Below are 23599 nucleotides of genomic sequence, written 5' to 3'. Positions count from 1 at the left end.
GGTTAGAGTGCAGGTTTTTGATGTTTGTCTCTTTCTTACTGTTTATTCATTGTCACATGCTGTTTTTATTTTGTTTTTTAATTATGTAAAGCACCTTGAAATGCCTTGCTGCTGAAATGTGCTATACAAATAAAATTTGATTGATTGATTGAAGCTCCTGCTGCATGCCAAGCAGCAGCCTCATTGTCCTCCTCTTTGTCAAACGCATTACGTTTCCGCCTGTTGCACCCTAATCGAATGATTGAGCGTTAAGTGAACACCCGTACTCCGAGATGCAAAGTCCTGTCCCTCTGATGGATTATCCTGTCAAGTTGCGTGTTGTAAATTCAGCTGTATAAATGTTGTTCCTGTTTATTCGCCGTGAGTGAAAGTGAGGCCGAATTTCGGGGTGAATTTCAGTGCTCCAGTCTGATAACAGCTTCTCTGTCGCTGTCGACAATCAGGCAAATGTAATTAAGCCATTTGGAGAAATGGGTCCTAATGTTGTCTCTCCGAAGGCCTCTCATTAATGCTGTTGCTTAATGTTCTGTCCAATTACTGTGTGTTTGTAGACCATTTGTAACAGGTCTGTTCCCATGCTGCTCCATTTATAGACTCAGGAGATCTGTTTGAGTTCAGGCTGGAGTAAATGTGTCATTTTAAACCTCTTGAGTTTCTCTGATGCATCTATCTTTTTTGCAAGCAGAACAAATATTCATACCAACTAAAACCTAATTACAAGTAATTATTGCTCAGTGATGATAAATTTGTTTAATTTTGGAAGGCTGTTTATATTTTTTTGTGATCATTTGACTCTAATTTACCAAAGAAAAAAGTTGACCAAACTCACAAATTACACTGTTCTTAGTCTTAATAAATCTTCCAGGATGTAGAATACATTATTAGAACTGTAGCTTTGTTGTTGTTTTTTGCAGCACTGGTAGTTTCTACATAAGTAATTGCACTCAGCATGTTCAGCACTTTTTACTGCTTGTATATCCTGCTTGTATCACCCTAACTAGCCATGTGACATGCCACCGGCAGGGTATTCAGTTTTGGAATACATAAAAATCCACTGTTGTATATACATGTACTCTGTAAGGTGCTTTGTCCAATGTTTCCATGACTTTGTTTTTGGCCCTTTTGCGGAGTGTGGGATTGGCTGTGATGATCATGTTCTAATGTGGGCTCAAACTGTGAGACGTATAGTACACAAGCCATAGTCTTTAAGGACTGAATGCAGACACAGATCCTTTGCAATAAAAGTTGCAATCTGTTTAGCTTTTTGCCAGGTTAGGTGGAAACTTTGACTTGCTCGCTTGACACTCTTCTGTTAGCGCCAGCAGTAAAAATCACCTGCTGTTTTTTCTTTTTTCTCCAGTTGGAAACCTGTTCACAACTTGCATGTAGTGTGGCTCTTATTGTCGCCATTATTTCCATTTAACTCCCTAAAAGCTGAACTACTTCAAAACACTGGGCTTTCAGTGCAGTAGGAGTTGTATATATTGTAAGTCTCAGTCAGCCATCTTGTTTTCTGTCTGTTGTGTGCATGCCATAAGGTTCGCGATCTGCACTTCCACACTTCAGAGTTCCACCATTGAGTTCATCAACAGGAAATAATTAACATTAAATAATAGATTTTTGACACTTCAAAATCCGTTCCGAAGCATTCATGTCCACGTCACAATGTATCAAAAAACAACTTTACTCTTGCTGACGGACAAATTTGATTTAAAAACATGTAAATAAAGAAGAAAAACAGATGGATGGACTAAACTATTGACTTTTGCTTTATGTGAATGTGACTAGTCTATTTTTCTGAGGGTAGAATTTTATTGCCAAACAATATATAATTTACAGTGAAAATAAAAAAAAAAAAGAAAAATTGAATATAACATTTATGGATGACACATAACTGAGTTTGATCATAGTTTACAGAAGAGTTTGGCTACTAAGTGTAAACAGTGAGAGGAAGAATCAGAAGCAGCTTGTCTCTGTGACTTAAAGCATATTGACGATGGAATCAGGGAGACGGACCACCTGCTAAAGAGCTTAAATCAGGAATTTCTAAATGAAGTTAAGCAGCTTACTGCAGTGCAGGTATCATGGTTGTGGTGACCTCTGTCCAGCAGTCACTTTCTCCATGCAGGAGCATCCTCTGCCAGTCAGGATTTCATACCAACACTGATATTTCCTTTTATTAGTTTATTTATTTACCCTCTTTGAAGACATGAAGATCATCATTATATCAATGTGAAAAGTCCCTCAAACCCAGAGCTTTTCTAAACTCCTTTGCATCAGGCAAATCCAAATTGTCCTACACAGGCCCACATGAAACCCAACCACAACAAATTAAAGCCTTTATATATGCCAACCCCAAATTATAGACTATTTAAATCTCCTCCAAACGGCTCAGGTTCTATTTGAAAAACACTGAACATTATTTTTTTTCACCCATCAAGGATATAAAGTTGCTGTCTTCAATCAGCACCCTATTTACATGTACAGGCTTTGAAAAACAAAAAGCTGGGTCTGAGTGCTGCAGAACTTTACCAAATGTAAATTCTGCTCTAAAATAACTTGAATGAGCAGTTAAAGCTAAAAGCTGACTAGGAGAACTGCTTCTCCTCTGGAAGCCTTTTGAGGTTTGTGTTTCTTGTTAAGTTAGCTCTGTAGGGTGGCGTTCCCTGTTGGGGTTTAGTGCTGGTCTCATCAGATACGCCTCAGAATGCGAAATGGCAGTATCCAGCCATAGGGTAGCTCCATGTGTTGAATTGTGATGATAAAGACATATTGAGTCTATTAAAAAATGAAGCAAAAGGACTTTTGACCAACTGTGAGTATATGACAAAGTAAAAATCAGAATAAGTGTCTAATGACTAAAAATGTTAGCATAAATTATATTTACATTAGGAGAATGAATATTTATTGGCCTTACGATTCGATTAAATTATCTGCTGTTGAAAGGCAAAGCCGGAGAATAATGTTTTTTGCTGAGTGTGTGTTCTTGGTTTTGTTACTGCTTTAGGACCTTTTCTTGTATCATCACTCACCTTGTCAGGATCAGTAGGCCTAATCAGGATAAAAACCTAGTCCTGAGATAGTAGAAAGTCATTTTGGGGTTATGGTGAGACATTTATTCGTAACAGTTATGTTTAGGTTAAGGGATTAACGTTTTGAGTCAATTCAACTCAAAATGACCAACTGAATACAAATTAGCCATAACTCGGTTAGTTTTACAGATACTGAGCTAAGCTTTGGTGTGGAAGTAGCTGAGACTGATCCCCAACACATTTTCATAGATTGCAGACTGTACAAGATCTTTGTTTAAAATTTTGCCATTAACTATTTGGAGTCAACTCTGTCTGTTAACAAAATATCTAATGAACTACCAGGCAGATTTTCATGAAACTTTCTGGAAATAAATATTGCAACCTCTGCAACTGATTAACTTTTGAAGTCATTCTTATTCAAGATGGCCACCACAGCTAGTTGACATTAGTCAACACAAAAATGACTAACAGTCAGTTTTACAGCCATTGAGCTAAAATTCAATGTTGTTGTAGCTGAGAGTCATTAAAAACACATACTCTGAGTGTGACATTTGGTGATATCCCATGAGATCGAGGATAACATTATTTTCAAGGTTTGACCAAAACAGCTATAACTCCGTCATTTCTCAACATAAGATGATCTTTGTCTAAAACTCTGGCATGAAAGTCGTCAGCGATATGCGTGCCTTCAAGGAATGCTAGGCTTTTATTTGTCAAAATTTTACAATATTGTTCTTGTACTGTGTAATGTGTAATATGCACAAGTTGCTTAGGATTTTTTAAATCATACAGTCAACACTAAAACAAGGAGAGCAATGGTTTCTGGGAATTGGGGCTAGGAAACAGAGATTCTGTAGCTTTCTACAAACTAAAATAGTTTGTTTGTTTAACATCTTGATACAGACTTGTCCATGCTGAGATGCTTTAGGGTTGGGTCATTTTCATGCTTCTTATTTTAGGACCAACATCCAGTTAGTGGTTACTCCTTGCTCACCTCATTTCTGCTTTTGGCTTCTGTACCCCTTATTAAATCATAACCTCATTCATGAAATGTATGGACATTTTCTTAAAGTACACTTTTCTGATTTATATTGACCAGAGTTGTTGGCCCTAATAAAATGTGGACCGACTTACTTCATGTAACAGAAGGGAATATGAATGATCTTGGAAACCCTTGAACTATTGACATTATCTTTATATTGCATGTTAGGTGCAGGGATTTTTCTGAAAGGGTTCCATTTTGCACATCAAAACTGTAGGAGTCCCTTTTTTTTATTTGTGGGCTTTGGATTGAGAGCAGCCATTTTGGCCCATTCTCATTCTGTTGACCATGATGTAAATGGGAGTTTCCTCTGAGACTTCCCTGTGAGCCAGAGCCTGTTTGTTTACACAAGTAAATGCATTTACCCTGACGTTGTTAGACAGAGGGTAGATGGAGATGTGGTGGAATTTCATTGGTGTCCACGTGTTTACTATTTTGGGATACTAACATTGTCGATTGGTCCCTTGATGCAGTCATTGCATCATTTTTTTTAGGTTGTTTTCTTCTTTTTATCACCCACTGCCAAAAGCCAAAATGTGGGCAGTTGTGTGTTGTTGTTTTTTGTGTTCATGCGTCTGTTAGTAAAATCATTTGTGAACCTCTGGACAGATTTTGATGAAAAGCTCAGAAATTAGTTATTAGAGATATAGGTACAACTGAATATTTTTTAAGTCAACCTGATTCAAAATAGCAGCCACAGTTAATCAGACTTAGAAAATGTGGAAAAAGAGGCTGCAATTTAGTCAATTTTACAAATACTGTGTTCAAATTTGGAGAGGTTATAGCTGAGACTTATCCCCAACAAATACTTTGAGCTTGAACACAACGCACAAGTTCTGTGTTTCAAACTTTCTATTAACTACAAGAGTCAGCTTTGTTTGATGGCAAAGTATTTCATGATTTTAATGAGACTTTTGGGAAACTAGTCACTGGATGTACATCTACAACTGATTAACCTTTGGAGTCAATCAAAGTCAAGATGGCTGGAACAGCCATTTGAAATTAGCCAATACAACAATGGCTACAACTCAGCCAGTTTGACATATATTGAGTTAAAATTTGAGCTGGTAGTAGCTGTCAGTCATCCACAACACATACTTTGAAGATGACATCATGCATAACATTACGTTCATGATTTGACCAAAACTGCTATAACTGTGGCATTTCTCAATGTAAGATTATCTTGACAAAAACTCTGGCATGAAAGTCGGCCTGTGATATGCGTTCTTTTAGGGAGTTCTAGGTCTTTAATTCTTTTTCCTGTAATAGACCAACCTTTACACAAATATTCAGGCTTTATTTTGTTGCTTGAAGCTGTATTCTGTGAATGAAAAGGATATAGTGATTCGGAGAGGGGGTTGTAAACATCTGGGCCAGATGCAGATTGCCTCTCCCTCCCCCACTGTACAACTCCCTCTGCAGATAATACAGACATCCTCAGTCTTCTTTTACCATAAAACAGTTCATTAAAACTGGGAGTTGTTTAACAGTGGACAGTGACGGACAGAAATGAGGACAAATGGATGTCTCTGACATCTGTTTACATCACACACTTGTTTTAATGTGGGTGGAGATGTGTCTGCTGTTATGAATCAGTCACTGACATTGGGACACTGGGGACACACTGACGGTGTTCCTGTTTGGGCTGTCTGTTTTGAACATGTAAGGTGACGCAGCTGATGTCGGTGCTCTTAGTCCTGGGAGGAAATATATCATACACTAGTCCTGTTTGTCTCTTCAAACATAAATAATAATCAGTTTCATTGATAATGCACTTTTCATTAATAAAAGTCTCAAAGTGCTACATGGTACATCTAAAAACATAATTAAAAACAATAAAAAAGAGACTGTCATTTAAAAGTGGAGTAGGCTTGTCTAAAAAATGAAAGTTTTCAAGCCAGTTTTAAAATCGGACAATAGCTGCAGGGCTCTCAAATAGTCCGGGAGAGAGTTCCATAGACGAGGAGCAGCCACAGCAAATGCTCGATCACCCATAGTCCTTAGTCTTGATCGAGGAAGGTGGAGAAGATTGCAGGCTTGGGATCGTAGGGGTCTAGAAGTTGAATGTGAAGTAAGGAGCTGACATCACACAAAGTAACCAGAACAAAGTTGTTCTGGTTTATGAGAAGTCTCTGATTTACAGGGAACAAAAAGAAGGTCATGCAGCCTTTCATGCCATAGTTTTAAACAGAAACATCTACCTTTTTCTGCTTTTTGTGTCAGGCAATAAAAATACACTTCAAAGCCTTTCAGTACGAACTAAAATTTGATGAACATCTAGTTAATCAGTTAGAGGGGACTAAAGTGGTTTGGGTGTAAACATGAACATCATTTATACAAACAGCACTTTATACATGTTTTGCACCTATCCTCTGATTTAAGCACAAACAATTAGAGTAGCAATGAAGAGTAGCAGTTGTCTTATGTATTGATAAGAGTCCCTCCATCCTTTTCACTCTGCTCCCCCATCCTGAGCTTCTCTCCAGGGTCTTGTTGTTGCTGTTGATTCTGTTGATGCTGTTGTCCAATGTTTTTGTGAAACCAGATAGTAAAGAAACCTCAGCAGGGAGTGTTCACATCTCACAGAGCAATCCTGAGAGGAATTTTCCACTTGATACTTTAACATAATTTTCAGAATTTGCTTTAAATCAAATCAGATTTAACATAATTACCCAAAGAGGGAAGTTGATTTGATCAGATGTGCAAAAAATCTAAAGAAACTGTTAAAACGTTGAACCAGAAGACGGTTCATACAAAGTAGTCCATTGTTTCAGTTACCACTAACTTCATTAAAACTGCAAATTATTAGATCAAGAAGTGTGATACAAGTCTGATTTAACTTGTATCGCCATTTGGCTCCAATTAATTTTTTTAAATGTTTTGATTTTTAGCAGAATATATCCATGATTCCAATATAATAAAGTTCCTTTTGATATTTAATTATCACCTTTCACCAAAAGCAAGATCTGTGTGTGTGTGTGCATGTTTGTTTATCTTTTTAGGGAAATATGTCATGAGCCACTGAACAGATTTTAATGAAACTTTCATATAGTTATCATTGAATGGACATCTACAATCGATTAACTATTGGAGTCAACACAATTCAAGATGACCACCACAGCTTAGCAAAAACAAAAATGGCTATAACAGTCAAATGCACAGATATTGAGGTATAGTTTGATGTGATAGTAGCTGAGAGTCATCCTTGACCAGAGCATCTAACATATTGCATGAGATCGCATCTCATTTACAGGCTTTCACTAAAAACAGCTATAACTCTGTCGTTTCTCAAAATAAGATAATTTTAGTTTAAAACTCTGGCACAAAAGGTGATGGACAGTTAATTATTTTCAAGAATTGCTTGGTTATTTATTTCTTTTATGTTTTTGCTTCAAGTAAATTGCAAAAAAAATAAATATATTTTTGAAATATATTTCATTTGCTTCCATTCACAGGAATTTCACCTTTTACATGTGCAGGTTAAGATAAAAATCCTAACCATCCTAACTGGAAGTGAAACAAAGACAGTTTGAGCTCTCGGGTTGTTAATGCCTCCACATCATTATATTGTCTGGTTGTACATGTTTGTGTGTGTTTTTTTGAGTGAGGGTAGGAAACAGGATCTAGTATCCGGTTATTTTTAAAGGTGTTTCCTCTGCTGCCAGCATGACTCCTTTGGGTCCATTGTGTGGAAGCAGTGGTGATTTATTGTTGGAAAGAGTGTGATTAGAGTTTGTTGCCTGTCTGGAGGAGCGGCTGGTTCGGACAACTGGAGAAAAAGGGGACAGAAATAGTGCTGAGGGGCCGTCTGTAAACTGGGGGATGGGAGTGTGTTTTTGTGTTTGGAGGGTTTAATACAAAAGATCTGGGTTAGATGTGGATCCCCCCCGCTGCTCCAGCTGGATTGGGACTAACACCACTGTCTGTTGTTACTGTGACATCATCTCAGCATCCTGTGTGGTACACAGGCATTCCCAGTGTCCCCGCCCCCAAAAAACACTCAGATGGCAGGATCTCCACTGAGTCCAGAAACGGTGCAGGACAAGCTAATCACTATTGTGATGAGTGACGCAATGAGTGTCGTCACTCGTGTCCACAGTGTCTGATTGGCACCAACGGGCACAACTGTTAGAGGAAAACAAGGCGTTTGTTCATAGTAGAAGTTCTGCACGATGTGAATGTTTGTATTCATCCTCATTCTGTCTTTTGTCTTTTATTTGCAGCTGAAAAGGTGTCGTCGCTGGGAAAGGACTGGCACAAACTGTGTCTCAAATGTGACCGCTGTAATAAGCTGCTGAACGCTGGAGGCCATGCTGAGGTCAGTATCCACTAATACTAGGAGCAGCACAGACACCACTGTATCTGTGATTTTTAAAGAAAAAATGGCTTTCATTCACAGTATTTCAGAATTTAATCATTTTTTATAGGGATGCACCAATACCAATACTTGCATCAGGTATTGGTCAGATACTGTGTGTGTACTTGACACATAAGTGTTCCGTTACCACAGTATTGGTACCACTTTACAGCAGCGAGATGTTCACCGCTCAGATCATCAGTCAGGTGGTAGTAGAGGAACAAAGTTAGCTGTGTGGAGTTAGGTTTTATCTTTATTTTGGGGTGGGGATTTGACAGTCCTGATCCACACTCCTTATCAGCTGGTGGCTGTAATGCATATAAAGTTATTTGATAGCCACTAATACACACCAGAAAAAGAGGCCATGTGAATGTGTTTCAGGGTAAATAAGAAGAAGAGGACCCTGGAAATATGCAGATCTGAGCCCAAGCTTCCTGACTATCTCACTGCTCAGCTCCTGGCATGAGAATGAAGGCCTCCATCATTATCATCATTGAGGTGATGATAAAGGACATTTTTGAAAAGCATGAGAGTAGTGTACGAGTTATCAACCTGGGAAAGCCGAGCCGGGAACTAGCCCGTGAATTAGCAGCAAGTTGGGTCTGGCACTGCCATCAATCTACACCATTCTGAGGAGAGGGGACCGCAGGTCACAGATGAGTCTAAAAAACCTGCAGAACAAGCTGCTTAATGAGTCATGGCTGCCAACATGGCCCGAGAGAACAAAAATGTGTTCAAAATGTGAATTTTCAACATACAAATCACCTGCTGGAATAGATTAAATTTGCATTTAGACAGGAAGTGTATGGCATTGATTAGTACTCGTATTGGTACTCTGTATTGGCAAGTACTTAAATGTAAATACATGTACTAAGTCGAAAAAAATGTGTTACTGTGCATCTCAGATTTTTTACTGAATTAGTTTTCAAAACTTTGTTTGGCATCTTTTTAGATACAGGTTTATGATCACCCAACAATTTAAAAGTAAAATATGGCAACTGTTCTGGAGAAAAACACATTTCTGCAGACAATGTTCTTCTTTGTCTTATCTGTCCTTATAAAATAATTTCCTGTAACTGGGGACTTCAAATGTCTGACAGAATTTTGCATTTTGTGCAAGATATTGCTGAGGGTGTACTTTTACACTCCATAAACATAAGCTGGGAAACCTTTCACTGGATACTAAATAATATAATTCTTGACTTGTTTGTAACTAACACATCCTAGTATTTAAACTGAATTTATGGACGTTTCTGATTGTTTCTTTTAGGTACTTGTTTACTCTAAAAACAAACAAAAAAGAAAGTGAGTTGTTGCTAAATCGGGGTCAAAGGTCTCTGCCCTTTAGTTCTGTCGTTTCTCTGCACTTCATTGATTGTTATTGTGAAATCTAACAACAGGAAGCCTCTGCAGCTTTAATATTTGATTTATGGACAGAATTTCACAGTTCTCAGATGCTTGAACCTTTTGAACCTTGGATGTTTACACTTGTTTGAACTGTATCACTAAAAATCTTGTGACATGTATGAAGCTTTTGGGGGGGTTGTACAGGCCTCGTGCATTTTGTGCAAGATATTGCTGAGCGTGTACTTTCCTTTTCCTAGCCTTTTGGTGTGTTTGTCTTGCTCCATCTGTCAATATGTTGTCCTCATGGGATTTCTAGCCCCCTTAGCCCTGCAGGATGAGCTGTTTTCAGATCCTTCCTCTTCATCTTACATAATCAGACTGCAGTATTACATCTCAGTGTAGATTCCCCTGACTGTGCTCTGCTCGCTGTCCAAAATTCTCCCCCTGGGGTGGGGGAGTTCTTTTATCTTTTCCTTTTAGTTTTGCCATTCATGACCTGGCCAATTTTCATCCTCTATGTACATGTATAAATATCGCACACACATCTACTCAAGTGGCCGGCTCCTGTCTCTTGTCAAAGAGGATGTGAGCTCAACCTCTTTTGTGCTCAAAAACAATTTTCCCTGCAGACCCCAAAGGATGCTGGTCCGCTGTTTAATCTCTACATGATTACAGTAATGTAGTCGCACTCTCTCCACCCACCATCCTCCATCCTCCCCCTTTCATGGACTGCATCCAAATCCTGCCCCGGGCTGCAGCTCTACGCCACAAAACTGACTTTAACAGGAAAAAAAATCTATGCTTGACTATTGTCATGGAAACTGAATGAAGGAAAAAAAAATTAAGAGGATGCAATGCTGGATAATCTGGGAGAGTTTGTTGTGATCCCAGGCCTTGGAGGTTGTGAACCCCAGACCAGAGCTGACTGTATCTTTAAAAGGACTTGAGAACAAGATTGGGCCCAGTGTGGCCTAATGTCTGTCGGCTAAAGGAGGGCAGCAGTTCCCTGGGGCTTCTGGCTCTGAGCCAGACTTTAGGAGACAAGCTGACAAGACTCCACTGTCAACCCTAAAATATAATGCTTTTATTTATCACATTCGCACAACTCTGAGGCATTTTCACAGAAGAAAAGCTGAAACATCTGGACCATCTGGGCTCTGTTAACTTTTATAAACCCTAAAGGTCACGAGTTAAGTTGTGTGTTAATTTAAATGCTTGTTTTACTCTTTAAGAACCTGACATCCTGTAACAGTAAAACATTTAGATATTAAGGGCGTAGTATTCCTTGAAGAAATGCATATTGCCCACCAAAGATTTTGCGTTATAAATAAAAACTGCATGTTAGTGTAGGGAGGAAACAAAGTTTGTTATTTATAGTTGAGTATCACCACAGAATAAACAATGCTTAAACAAATAAAATATAAATTATAAATGGAAATCCAATAACTGAGCTAACACCACACAGCTGTCTGTCTGTTTTTAATGAAGCGTCACATAAATGTTTGTCAGAAGAAAAGCCTAGAAATATTTGTCATACTGTGTCTTAAGCTGTTTATGTCATCTTCTAGTTCAGTGGTTCCCAAACTTTTCAGCTTCCAAGCCACAAAATGACAGGAGCAGAGATTTGTAACCCAGACTATAACTGCAATCCTAACTCTACATCCTTAACTAATAAGCCAGTGAGATAAGGACATAAGAAAACAAGCAGACTCAACAGGCAATATTTGGTTTTATTTCTGTATGACAACTGGTTTTATTGTATAGTCACAATAAATTCTTAGCAGTCAGTTTTAAATTTAAATTGAAAGCAGGAAATGATCTCAAACACTCACTCTTCACACAACTGAGGCATTTTTGTTGTTTTGTGACCTACAGTGGTATCCCTACCACAAGTTTGGAAACCACTTCTCTTGTTTGAATGTTTTAAAATAATCTGTCTGAAATTTTGTACATTCAGAATTGATTTAAGGTTTTAATTTTTAACTTCCTTTATTCTATTTTTGCCCAAAAGCCAGTATCTTACAGGGCTGCAACTGTTGGAGACTATATTCTAGGCCAGGAGTGTCAAACTCCAGGCCCCGAGGGCCGCTGTCCTGGAAGTTTTAGGTTTTTCTGCTCCAACACACCTGATTCAAATGGTTTGATTACCTCCTCACCAAATCATCAAGTTCTCCAGCAGCACGTCCACAAGTCATCCATTTAAACCAGGCGTTTTAAAGCAAGAACACATCTAAAACATGCAGGAGTGCGGCCCTCGAGGAATGGAGTTGGACACCTGTGTTCTAGGCAATGCACATTATTTTGTTGCCCATCTCCACCCACGTTGTACCACGTTGTTTGTTTGCAATCACAGCCTTGTAGGAAACTGGCTTTGTGTGTGTGTGTCTCGTGGGTGTGTGTGTGTGTGTGTGTGTGATGGACTGTTGACCTGTTCAGATTTTACCCCCTCTCGTGCCCAACTATTACTGGGAGTAGCTCAAGTCTGTCCACCCCTCTTTCTTGAAAATGAATGTAGCTCAACTGTCAAAAGTTCAGTCAACTTTTCAAGCAAGTTAAAGAAATTTATAACCAAGGGAGCACATTACCTAACCAGCTTTTTAACAAAATTGTGTAAAATGTTTTTTTCTTTTCTTTACCTTGTGAAATGCTTCTAGGTACTTTGTATTCTGGCTTTAAAATGGAATACAATTAGATAATACTGGAAGGAAAACCATTTAGCCTGTTTCTATAATCTGTGTTTGATGTCACCAATGGAGAAGCTGCTGTTTTAAAGATTCACAAACCAAAAAGGAACTGAAACCAGTCGGATACTAATTTTTCACATCTTTGAAAATTAGTTATTCATTTGAGCAACTCATAAATGACTCCTTGACAAAAAGAGAATAAAAACAGCCCAGGCCCCAGTGTTGATTCGTTTTCATTCTGGTGTCTCACAAAGTATCAGTAGTCTGGAAAAATACAGTAGGGAAATAAAATAGCAGAAGAAACTGTGGTAAAAGAGTTGACTGAATACGGTGTTTTATTCATTTTTAGGGTCCATTTACATCTTGATGATTCATGATTTGTCCAGACAGCAGTAGAATTCAAACTGTTAAGAGAAATGAAGCCCAGAGTGCCCCTCCTGAGGAAGTCATCAGAGCGCTGTCACTGTTTGGCATCTAGCAGCCGATGCGTCACGGATCTTAGAAATGTCAAACATGATGTTAATGGTGTGCTTGGCAGCTTTAACAGTAGCTGATCCTGTCACAGTTAATGCATTATTGAAGGTAAGAAGGATATTTTTTTTTCCTTCCACAGTCTTCTAAAAAAAAAGAGCTCAAGTGGCTGAGACTAAGTGAACAGAGGGTACGTTGTAGCTTCTTATCGCCCGCCACAGAAGGCAGAACTATAATGTGTGTGTTAGTTTGTCTGTACCATTCAGAAAATATCATATAAAGTATTGAAATTATTTTAATGAATATACTGTACATCTGCAGCTGATTAACTTTTGAAAACAACCCAATTCAAGATGACCACCACAGCCAATCAGATTTGCCAACACAAAAATTGCCTATAGCTCAGTTTTTTACAGATACTCAGCTATAGTTTGGTGTGGTAGAAGCTGAGAGTCATTCACAATTCATTCTCTGAGCGGGACATCTCGCAATATTGCATGAGATTATTTTTAAGGTTTCATTAAAATGGCAACAACTGCTGTCATTTCTCAACATAAGATGATCTTAGTGAAAGGTGGCAGGTAATATGCATTTCTTCCAGAAATGCTTGGTCTTTAACTTGATGCCAGTTCTGCCTCTTATCCCCCAGAGTGTGGCACCCTGCCTGCCTCATCTGCTTGAATTTTTCTCATCTATGGACATCAGGCCCTGGACCAGTGACCATCCCAGAAATGATCACACCCTCCTGCGTGCATGCTTCAGCAAAAGGCCATTTATGTCGCAGACTGGATCCCCCCCCCTCCTTAAAGTGGAAACATAGGCTGTCACACGTGTGCAGACACAGAGCTCTCATTGAAGTGTGGGGTTAGATTCATCAACAGAGACCTGTTTCTTGGAGACAGCTGGAGTTGGTATTTTGGGTTCAGGCAAACTGTGACAATGACTTCATCATTAGGTGGCATTAAGATGGAAAAAATGAAACGGTGACTCCTTTTTTGGGCACGGTCACTCCATCTCTAGTTCTCACAAAACTACATAAAAAACTGTAAATATTCTGACTTCTTATACACACCGTGTCCAGTTGTCCTCTCTGCAGATGGGTGTCTTTGTCCTCATGTTTTTTTTTTCGTCTTTTTCTCTCTTACAGCATGATGGACGGCCCTATTGCCACAAACCATGCTATGCTGCCCTCTTCGGGCCAAAAGGTGAAGTACATCTTGTTTCTTTTATTACCTCCACGGTTACATTTCCCAAGGCAGTCTAGGGGATGTGAAGGGGGGAAAAGTAACCATATTGACTGGGGAATGAGGAGCCAAGAACCAGGAGGATATAATGAATAATTTATTTACAAAAATAAAGAGAGGCCCTGAACCTGTCACCCCTCAAATCAGGTCTTCTCTCAGCTCCCAAACTGAAAAAAAAAGACATGACAACCAAGCACTAGTTCCCCGAGAACTCCAGGGCTACACCCATCACTAAAATGTCCAAAGGCTCAATTATACCCAGCACACCAGCCAGTACAACAACCACAAGCTGCAACACCATTGCTGCCCAAATGGCTAAAAGAAGAAGGCCCAGAAATGAGTTCCACACCTGGTTTTGTACTCTGCTCATTAAGTGACAGAGTGAAACCAGCTGTGTCTGGTTAAGATGCAGAATCCCAGCAGCAACTGAAAAGGGGAGAAACATACAGGCAGAGACCACTGTATGTAACACCGCCAAGAAGGTTGTCTTTGGTAGTGTTGGTTGGTTTGTCCGTCCGTCTATCTGTCTGTTAGCAAGATTGCTTAAAGACTAACGAACAGATTTAGATGAAATGTTCAGGAAATGTTTGGGTTGTCACAAAAAAGAAGTGATTAAACTTTGGTGATGATGTTCATGCCCCTAACGTTAACCTGGTCTATACTTTTATAGGTGTCAACATTGGTGGCGCTGGTTCATATGTGTATGAAGCTCCTGCCAACAACAACGCATTGCCCACTAGTGTGGATTCAGCCTCCAAAGCTGAAGAGAAGCGTGTCTTCGCACCCAAAGCACCTTCAAAAGGTATTTAAGAAATGGCAAAATTCCAGTTTGAATAAAGCATTTTTTGCATTTCTTGATGATCTTATGATAAGAGACTGAGTTATAACCGTTTTAGTCAAACTTTAAAAATAGTATTATGCCTAACTCATGCAATATTGCAATATGTGTTTGCGCTCGGAGTATGTGTGGTTAATAACTCTTTGCTAATAGCACACCCAATTTTAGTTTGATTTGTAAAATTGGCGGTTATAGCAATTTTTGTGTTTGCTAATGTGGCTTAGCTGTGGCTGCTGTCTTGAATTTGATTAACTCCTGAAGTTAATCAGTTGTAGATGTACATCTACTGATTACTCTGAGACTTTCATTAAAATCATGAGATATTCTGCTAACAGACAAACAGATGAACACCCACAGAAACATTAATCGCTCCTTCAGCAGCAGGCGATTAAGACTTTTTTTTTTTGGCTCTTGTTCTGAAGAAAATATTTCAGATTTTGTTTCTTGTTGTTCTGTTGTTAAAAACTACAATAACTGGACTTTTACTTTCTGGATGTGAAATTTCAATAAGAGGATAAAATTCTGAATATGAAGGTAAAGTTCTTTGTTAAATGCAGTGTGTGTGAAAACTTGAGCAAGCTACACTTTGCCTGAACTATCTTTCTCACTTCACACCTCCTGTGCTGTTACACATCACATCTTTAGAATTGGCTCTTGTAGGAAAAAATGAGAGAAGAGTTTTAACTTTCTAACCTGGCAACATTTAGGTCTTTACTCTCCTTTTTTTTTTTTTTTTTCCTTGAAATGTATAAAAACTGTTCACAAATGTGAGCCAAGTTCTTTTCCTACGTTTTTTTTTCCACCACATTAATAGTCAAGCAGATTTTACACCTAAATGTAAAGAATAGTGATCTTTCATTAGACCTTTCTGTTTGCAGTACCACTAATATAATGCGTGTATGTAATTTGTCAGCAGCCGGCGGCATCACCACTTTCTCTGGCGAGGCCAACCTGTGTCCCCGATGCAACAAGAAGGTGTATTTTGGTAAGCAGCTAAAAACTTCCAGGAAACAAAAGTGAGGACAAACGTTGGAGTCGAGGGTGTGAGCATGCTGAGTGTTTCCATGTGTGTTTGCTCTAACAGCTGAGAAGGTGACGTCTCTGGGGAAAGACTGGCATCGACCCTGTCTGCGCTGCGAGAGGTGCGGCAAGACTCTGTCTGCTGGCAGCCATGCAGAGGTGAGGACCAATCAGACTTCATTCTTCTGAGTAGCTTCGGGCTGCCACTAACGATTACTTTTATTTTGATTTTCCCTTCTTTAATCAAATGTAACAATTTGTTTTAGTTAATTTTATCTTTAACTTTGGCATTCATAATATACCACGAAATAGAATGTAAACACAGACTTGCAAATTAAAGAGTTTAAAACTCCTGCGGGACAAATGAATAAAATGAATCTCTTATTTATGCATTTAAAAATAAAAACCCTGAATATTCAGCTTGTTGTAAGGATATTATTGGTAAAAAAACTGCTGCAAACTGTGGAGAGAAATACCATTTTGTAGGAATTCACTCACATGGCTCTGGATTTCACATGGATTTGTGATACTGTGATTTCACAATATCACAAATCTCCATTTTTCCCATTCTAAAATCAGTTCAGTGTGTTAGTGATGACTCTCAGCTACTACCACACTAAACAGAGCTCATTAGCTGTCAAATTGACTGAATTAGAGCCATTTTTTTGTGTAGCTGTGACAGCCATCTTGAATGTGGTTGACTCCTAAAGTTCTTCAGCTGTAGAGGTATTTCCTGTTTTCATTAAAACCTCAGAAAGTATCCTCTGGTTCAGGAGATATTTTCTACCAGACAGACACATGAACGTACACACAGAGTGCTCTTCAGATTTACTCTACATTAAGTTTAGACAGAGAGTACTGTGCAAAAGTTTAAAACCGGCTCTAACTTTGTTATTCTTTGTTTCCAGAATCTGTTTCCTTAGAAGGAAAATCTGAAGAAATGAGAGCAGTGTATCATAGTCAGTTTTTCTTTTTGTTATACAATATCATGAGAACGTCTCAAAGCTGAAGTATGTGCTAAATTCCATTTCTTTGCCGTTTAAGCTACAGGTTACCCTAACACTAAAGCAGATGCTTCTTTTTGTCATTCACTCTTAAGAAAAACGTAGTTTTACAGAAATGAACCTGATGTTGGGTTAAAGAGCACTTTAATCATGAAGCTAAGATCATCAAGTCTTTAGAAAAACATGTAGAAACCTTTCCTTTTTTCTCAGAAGCGTCATTTCCTGCTTTCCATCTTTTCTGTTCAATCTGTTGCACATTTTTACAGTAAAGGTTTGTATTTGGGTGTCAAAAATGGCCAAAAATCAATGATCATATTTGGCAATTAGTGTCTGGAAAATTCAGAGATTGTAAAATGGAAAAGGTGTAGGAATAATGGTCACTCTGTGAAGTTTTGTGAAAGTGTGAGTTTCCAGCCATCTGTGAGTTCAGAGGTGCAGGAGATGCTTTCAGAAAGAGCTCATCAGATTTCATCATCTGTCAGAACAAAAAAAGACCAGCTCTGGTTCTGAGCCCTGAGATTTGTAATTTCTGTGCACTGCTGATGTATACATGTCTTTTATTTTTTAAACTCCACTTGTTAGCTGTGCAGAGATATTTCAAAATAACTTCTTTCATCAGACAGTAAGGAAGTGTATCAGTTTGTGAAAGACTTCAGCTCAGCTGCAGCGTCATCACTTCAGTTTCATGTTGTCTCAACTCAGGTAGGGTTAGAAAACAAGACAGGTGACTTATGTTGAGCTGGATGAGTTCATGGATAATTACTGCATTACTGGAAGGAATGCAAATCACCCGCCTCATTTTATTCCAAAGTTTTAAATTAAGATATTATGTGATCTGTTAGCGCTTAAACTTAGTTTTTGGGATGACTGTCAGCTACTACCACACCAAATTTTAGCTCAATATCTTCAAAATATTGGCTGTGAAAGCCATCTTGAATTGGATTGACTCCAAAAGGTAATCAGTTGTAGATGTACATCTAATTATTACTTTCGGAGAGGTTCTTTAAAATCCATCCAGTGGTGTATGAGATATTTTGCTAACAGACAGCCAAACAAACAGACCCACGGGCAGTTAAGAAGCCTACCAAAGGTTTATTCTTAACTGGTAATTACAAAAGTAATATTTTTCTCATTGAATAATCAACCTAAGATTTATCAGTTATAAGACATTGTGATTCTTTTATTCTCATAACTATTCTTAAATGAAGTGAGAGTTTGTTGGGGTTTTTTGTTGTTGTTTGTATGTTTTAATAAGAGAAGGCGTCTGTATTTAAAAATAAATTTGTTTTAGCTTCTCTCAAAGTGTTTCTTACAAGACTTAATTGGAATGAATTGAGGTCATCACAGATATTTACAGCCATTTTCTTCCTGTTTTTCTCTCCATCTTTATCAGAGGGGCATAAAAAGTCTATATTTAATTTTTACAAAAAATAACAAGTCTTGGTTTTTTTTGGATCTTTTTTAGTCAAACTGGGTTTCTCTTCCAAGTCTTAAAAAATAAAAGAAAGGCTTTTTCTGGTAAATGGCTTGCACTTGTATAGCGCTTTATCTAGTCCAAAGACTGCAAACGCTTTACACCACAGTCATTCATTCACCCATTCATTCACCCATTCATCCACACATTCACACACTGATGGTGGTGAGCTACACTGTAGCCACAGCTAAAAGAAGTGATTTAGACTAAAATCATATCTCTAATAGTTGCTTCTCCTTTCCAGCATGACAGCCAGCCCTACTGCCACAAGCCATGCTACGCTGTTCTCTTTGGGCCCAAAGGTAACCGCTAGGGGGCGCCGTCAGCCCACCAGTTATCAACTGCACTTGAATGTTTCTCAAGAGTTATTTCATCATAACATTTGCACAGATTCCACACCCTGAGTTCACTTGTGCAGGAAATATTTTGCAACCTGTCCTGCTCATGTTCTTTTGTCCTATTTATGACCCCCCCTCCCCCTCTGACACCCTCTGCTGTCCCTGTGGTTTTTCCAGGAGTCAACACTGGTGGTGTGGGCAGCTACGTCTATGACAAGGAGCCCAGTGCAGTGACCCAGCCTTGAACCTCTGTCCCCTCAGCTTCACCCCTCCTCTACACAACACTACTGCCACAGTATTAGTTGTAGTCTGCAGTCACACACACACACACACAGACCTGTGAGTTCATACCTGAGACAACCATCTGCTCTGGATCCCCTCCTGTCTTCTCCTTTGCCTTGCCCAAAATCAATTGAAGCAGCATGAGAAATAATTACAGTAACTCAGGGGTCTGCAACCTTTACAGTCTTTAGAGCCATTTCTGCCTCTTTGCCCACTAAACTTACAAAACTTACTTCAAGGTTGAAATATTGATCAAAAGTTGGGATAATGCAACTCGTTAAGTTTTATATAAAAAAAAACCTACATGTTCAACCGCAGTTCCAAATAGTTTGGAACAATTTGTAAAATTGAAATAAAAACAGAATGCAATGATTTGCAAATCTCATAAACCCATATTTTATTCACAATAAAATCTACTAAACATGTCAAGTGTTTAAATGAAGAAGTTTTATAATTTTTTGTAAAATGTTTTTTTTTATAAATAAGATGATTTTGTATTTGTTGGCAGCAACACAGCTCAACAAAGATGGGACGGGGCAACAAAAAGCTGTAAAAAACGAATGATATGAATAAGAAACAGCTGGAGAAGCATTTTGCAAAAAAAACAAGGTTAATTGGCAATGAGTCAGTTAGAGGACAGCGTGTGAAAAGAGCATTTTAGAGAAACTGAAGAAATAAAAGATGGGCAGAAGTTCACCAGACTGAAATACTGCATCTAAAATTTGTGAAACAATTTTAGAATAATGTAAAATTGGGAAGATTTTGAACATCTCATCATCTACAGATCACAATATCATCAAAAGATTTCAAGAATCTGGAGAAATCTCTGAGCTCAAAGAAAATCTGAAAGTTAATATTGGTTTCTGTGATCTTGGGGCCCTCAGGGGCCACTGCATTAAAACCAGGTCTGATTCTGTTCTGGACATCACTGCATGGACTCAGGAACACTTCCTGTAAACACAGTTCACTGTACCATCCACTAATGCTGCTTAAAGCTCTATCAGGCAAAGAAGAAGCCAGATGTGAACACCATCCAGAAACACTGCTGTCTTCTCTGGACCAAAGCTCATTTAAGATGGACTGAGGGACAGAGGAGAACTGATCTGTGGTCAGAGGAATTAAAATTTAAAAAAAAACAAAAACAAAACCATAAACGCCACATCCTCTGTACTAAAGAGGAGAGGAACCATCCAACCTGTTATCAGTGCACAGTTCAAAAGCCTCTCTCTGATGGTATAGGGGTGCATTAGTTCCTCTGGCATGAGCAGCTTACACATCTGGAAAGGCACCATCAACGCAGGAAAGTATAAACAGGTATTAGAACAACATGCACCCATACATACATTTTTTTCAGGGAAGGCCTTGCATATTTCATCAAGGCTTTATAAAACCTGAGTCTGCATCATTCCAGCAGCAAGGATTTATAGTAGAAGAGTCCAGGAGCTGAACTGACCTGCCTGCAGTCCAGACCTCCAACAACCTCAAAATATTTAATGCATCGTGAAACAAAAAATCCAGCAAAGACCCAGGACTGTTGAGCAGCTAGAATCCTCCATCAGAGCAGAATGGGACAACATTGCCTCTAAAACCTCCAGCAGCTGCTCTCCTCAGTTCCTGGATGTTTACAGACTGTTGGTAAAAGAAGAGGAGAAGCTTCACAGAGGAAACATGGACCTGTCGCAGATTTTTTGAGATACTGTATGTTGCTGCTAAACTAGCAACACATCAGTATTTTCTTTACAGTTTTGGATAAAGGTGATAAAACTCTTTTGAAAAGGAAACAAAAACATTTACCCAAAATTTACCCACTGACTTATGGAGGCCTGTGTGAACCTTTACTGCATTTATGGAAAATCAATAAGTACAACCCTTTCTAAATATTAAAGCATATATTTCCAGCCCTTTATTTACCTAAACTTTTATTACGTTTTTATAAAAAAAATAAGCCTTTAATTCTAGTTCTCGTTGTTCTCAGCATATTTTTGCAGAACACCTAATTCCAATCACTTGTAACAGAGTAATATGTTCACAAAACAGCACGTTGTCTTTCTTACCCTCACCAATTCACTAGAAATGTGTTAAAATGTGTCATTTTCTTGTCGATGTCAGAAAGTTCTTGTGTCTCTAAATATAAACATTAATTTCCATGTTATTTTTGGTCCAAGCTACAAAGAGCCAGATGTGGACTCAGAGCCACAGGTTGCAGACCCCTGAATTAACTGATCACAAATCCTAAATGTTTATTTGCTTCAAAAGCATTCAACATTTCAACATTAATGGTGTTTAATTTTTTCATGTTTTCACAATAGAATGTTTTTGAACGCATTTCATTTTTATAAAGAAAAAAATGGTCTTAAATTTTAAGTCATCCACCTACAAAAGCTTGTAAGAGGACAAATGTTGGAAAAAGCAATCAGTTTTAAAGTGATTCTCAGGTTCAGACAGGTGCATTGTGGGTAGAGAGGCAGAGAAACACACAGATGGTGATCAGAGGGGAGCGCATTGCCAAGGAATCTGTATTTTACAAATGCCATATTTGTAGTTGGCTGTCTGTCAACGTTCCTGATGAAGAAAAAAAAAATCCTAACATATTGTAAGAAGGTGAGAACGTACATTTCTGAGGAGACTGTTACAGGATTTAAACTCATCAAGACATGTTCATGTAACTGTAGTTTTGAAAATGATGCATGTAACCAGTTTTCTATAATTATGTGGACAACAAACATTTTCTCCCATCTGTTAAATGGAAGTAAAGTCTTTCTTAAAGGCAGAATGTGCCCGAACATATTTATTGCTTTACTCTTAAATTTCAGCCGTTGAACGACTCGCTTGTAGAGCAGATTATGGTGATAATTAAAGGAAGGAATGTCAGATGTATAAATCTCTGATCAAGATTTTAATACTTTGAAATGAGTAACTCTGCTGTTATTTTCCTAAAGATGAAGCGCTATTTGAAATACTACAGTATTTTTGCCATTAGCAGGTAAAGTAGATTAGCTCGTAGAACTAAAGACAAGTCATTCTGTAAGAATGTGCGTTCTAGTGTTATTGTATGATCGTTACTGTGTTTATAACTTGTTGTGTATTGTAGGCGTTATTAGACACTGCAGGGCTTCATGTTTGTTGTATCAGCCCTGCTGAATATGTCTTCATGATTTCTTGAGTAATTATTTCAGACACTCTTCTTCTGTTACTACCAAGGCTGTGGGAACTGGGGGTGCTGAGAGTGCTACAGCACCCTCATGTAAAAACTTTAAAAGAACAATGAATCAATGGATGAGTAAACATAAAAAGAAAAACTATATCCACTTGCGTTTTGTAAGTTTAAAATGAAGTTATGTTTTATGATAATGATTTCTTAATGGGGGACATTAGGTTTCTGTTTGGTGGCATCCTTGTTTGGGGTAGTAAACAACAGCCTGTTTGTAAAACATGTTCCCATGCCTACTGTTATTGTTTGACAGATTCTGAACTCCTTTTTTCTTGTCATAAACTGCAATAAACAAACACTGCAAGTTTATGTGCATTTATCTTCTTTCTTTATTATTAATAATGATTGTGTGTGTGTGCATTTTTGTTACCTTTTTTAGGACTGTTTCTCCTAACACACCAACTGATCAGGACCCGCTGCTACTTTTAGAGACCGAAGCCTGATCCTCTTACTTTTGGGTTAGGGGTTAGGTTTATGGCTAAGGTGTGAATTGATCTTAGGTTAAAGGTCAAGATCAGACATGGACTCATAATGGTTAGGTTTAGGAAAAGGGTCAGGGTTAGGCTACAGAAATGAATGGAAGTCGATGCACGGTCCTCATAAAGATCAAAAAAGTGTGTGTGTGTTTTAGCAAAATATCTACTAAACCCCTGAATGTATTTTAATAAAACTCAAAGTAATCAATGGATCTACATCTACAGGTGGTGAACAGTTAGAGGCCAACTTGATTCAAGATGGCTGCCAACACAAGAGTGTCTAACTCGGTCCAATTTAGCTGATAGTCATCCCAACTTACAGTATACTCTGAACACTAACGCATCTCACGTGAATCTTAGAATATCACAGGATTGCCCGTTTTTTTTTACAAGGTTTGACCAAAACGGCTGCAACTCTGTCCTTTTCATCATGAGATGATCTTAGTTTAAAACTCTGGCTTGAAAGGCGGCGGGTGATATGCATTCCTTCTTGGAATGCTAGGCTTTTAATTAGATGTAGGAATGTTGTCAGATGTTACAGTGAAAGCCAAGAGACATTATTCAAGCGAAGCATGAATGCATTCTTCTCATATTTCGCCCATAATGCAGGTGTTGACCTCTGACCTTCAGTGAGATCATGTTATCGTCTGTAGCACTTCATTTTAGGAGTTCAAGCAGTGAAGAATAAGATTAGTCTGCTTCACTGAAAGTGATCAGTCAGTAACTGGAAACTTAAATAAAGCACAACTGCACGTCTGAAATGACTGAACTCTTTCTGA

The 23599-nt window shown here is 38.4% G+C and overlaps 1 protein-coding gene across 2 annotated transcripts in view; it reads left to right on the top strand.

Moving 5' to 3' along the window:
• The window catches only part of crip2 (cysteine-rich protein 2), a 33304-nt gene extending 13255 nt beyond the window's left edge, over nt 1-20049 (top strand). The window contains exons 2-8 of one of the 2 annotated variants that reach the window (XM_017421478.3): nt 8298-8392; nt 14081-14138; nt 14848-14979; nt 15932-16000; nt 16100-16194; nt 18758-18815; nt 19029-20049. In XM_017421478.3, coding sequence (XP_017276967.1) covers nt 8298-8392; nt 14081-14138; nt 14848-14979; nt 15932-16000; nt 16100-16194; nt 18758-18815; nt 19029-19096 — 575 coding nt within the window. In that variant the 3' untranslated portion in view covers nt 19097-20049. Of the gene's footprint in view, nt 1-8297; nt 8393-14080; nt 14139-14847; nt 14980-15928; nt 16001-16099; nt 16195-18757; nt 18816-19028 lie in introns of both variants that reach the window. The other variant, XM_017421477.3, reaches the window with a different exon arrangement.
• Nucleotides 20050-23599: the final 3550 nt, after the last annotated feature.

Source organism: Kryptolebias marmoratus, linkage group LG10, assembly GCF_001649575.2.
Source record: "Kryptolebias marmoratus isolate JLee-2015 linkage group LG10, ASM164957v2, whole genome shotgun sequence".
Lineage (NCBI taxonomy): Eukaryota > Metazoa > Chordata > Actinopteri > Cyprinodontiformes > Rivulidae > Kryptolebias > Kryptolebias marmoratus.
This window is presented reverse-complemented; position numbering and strand designations above follow the sequence as displayed.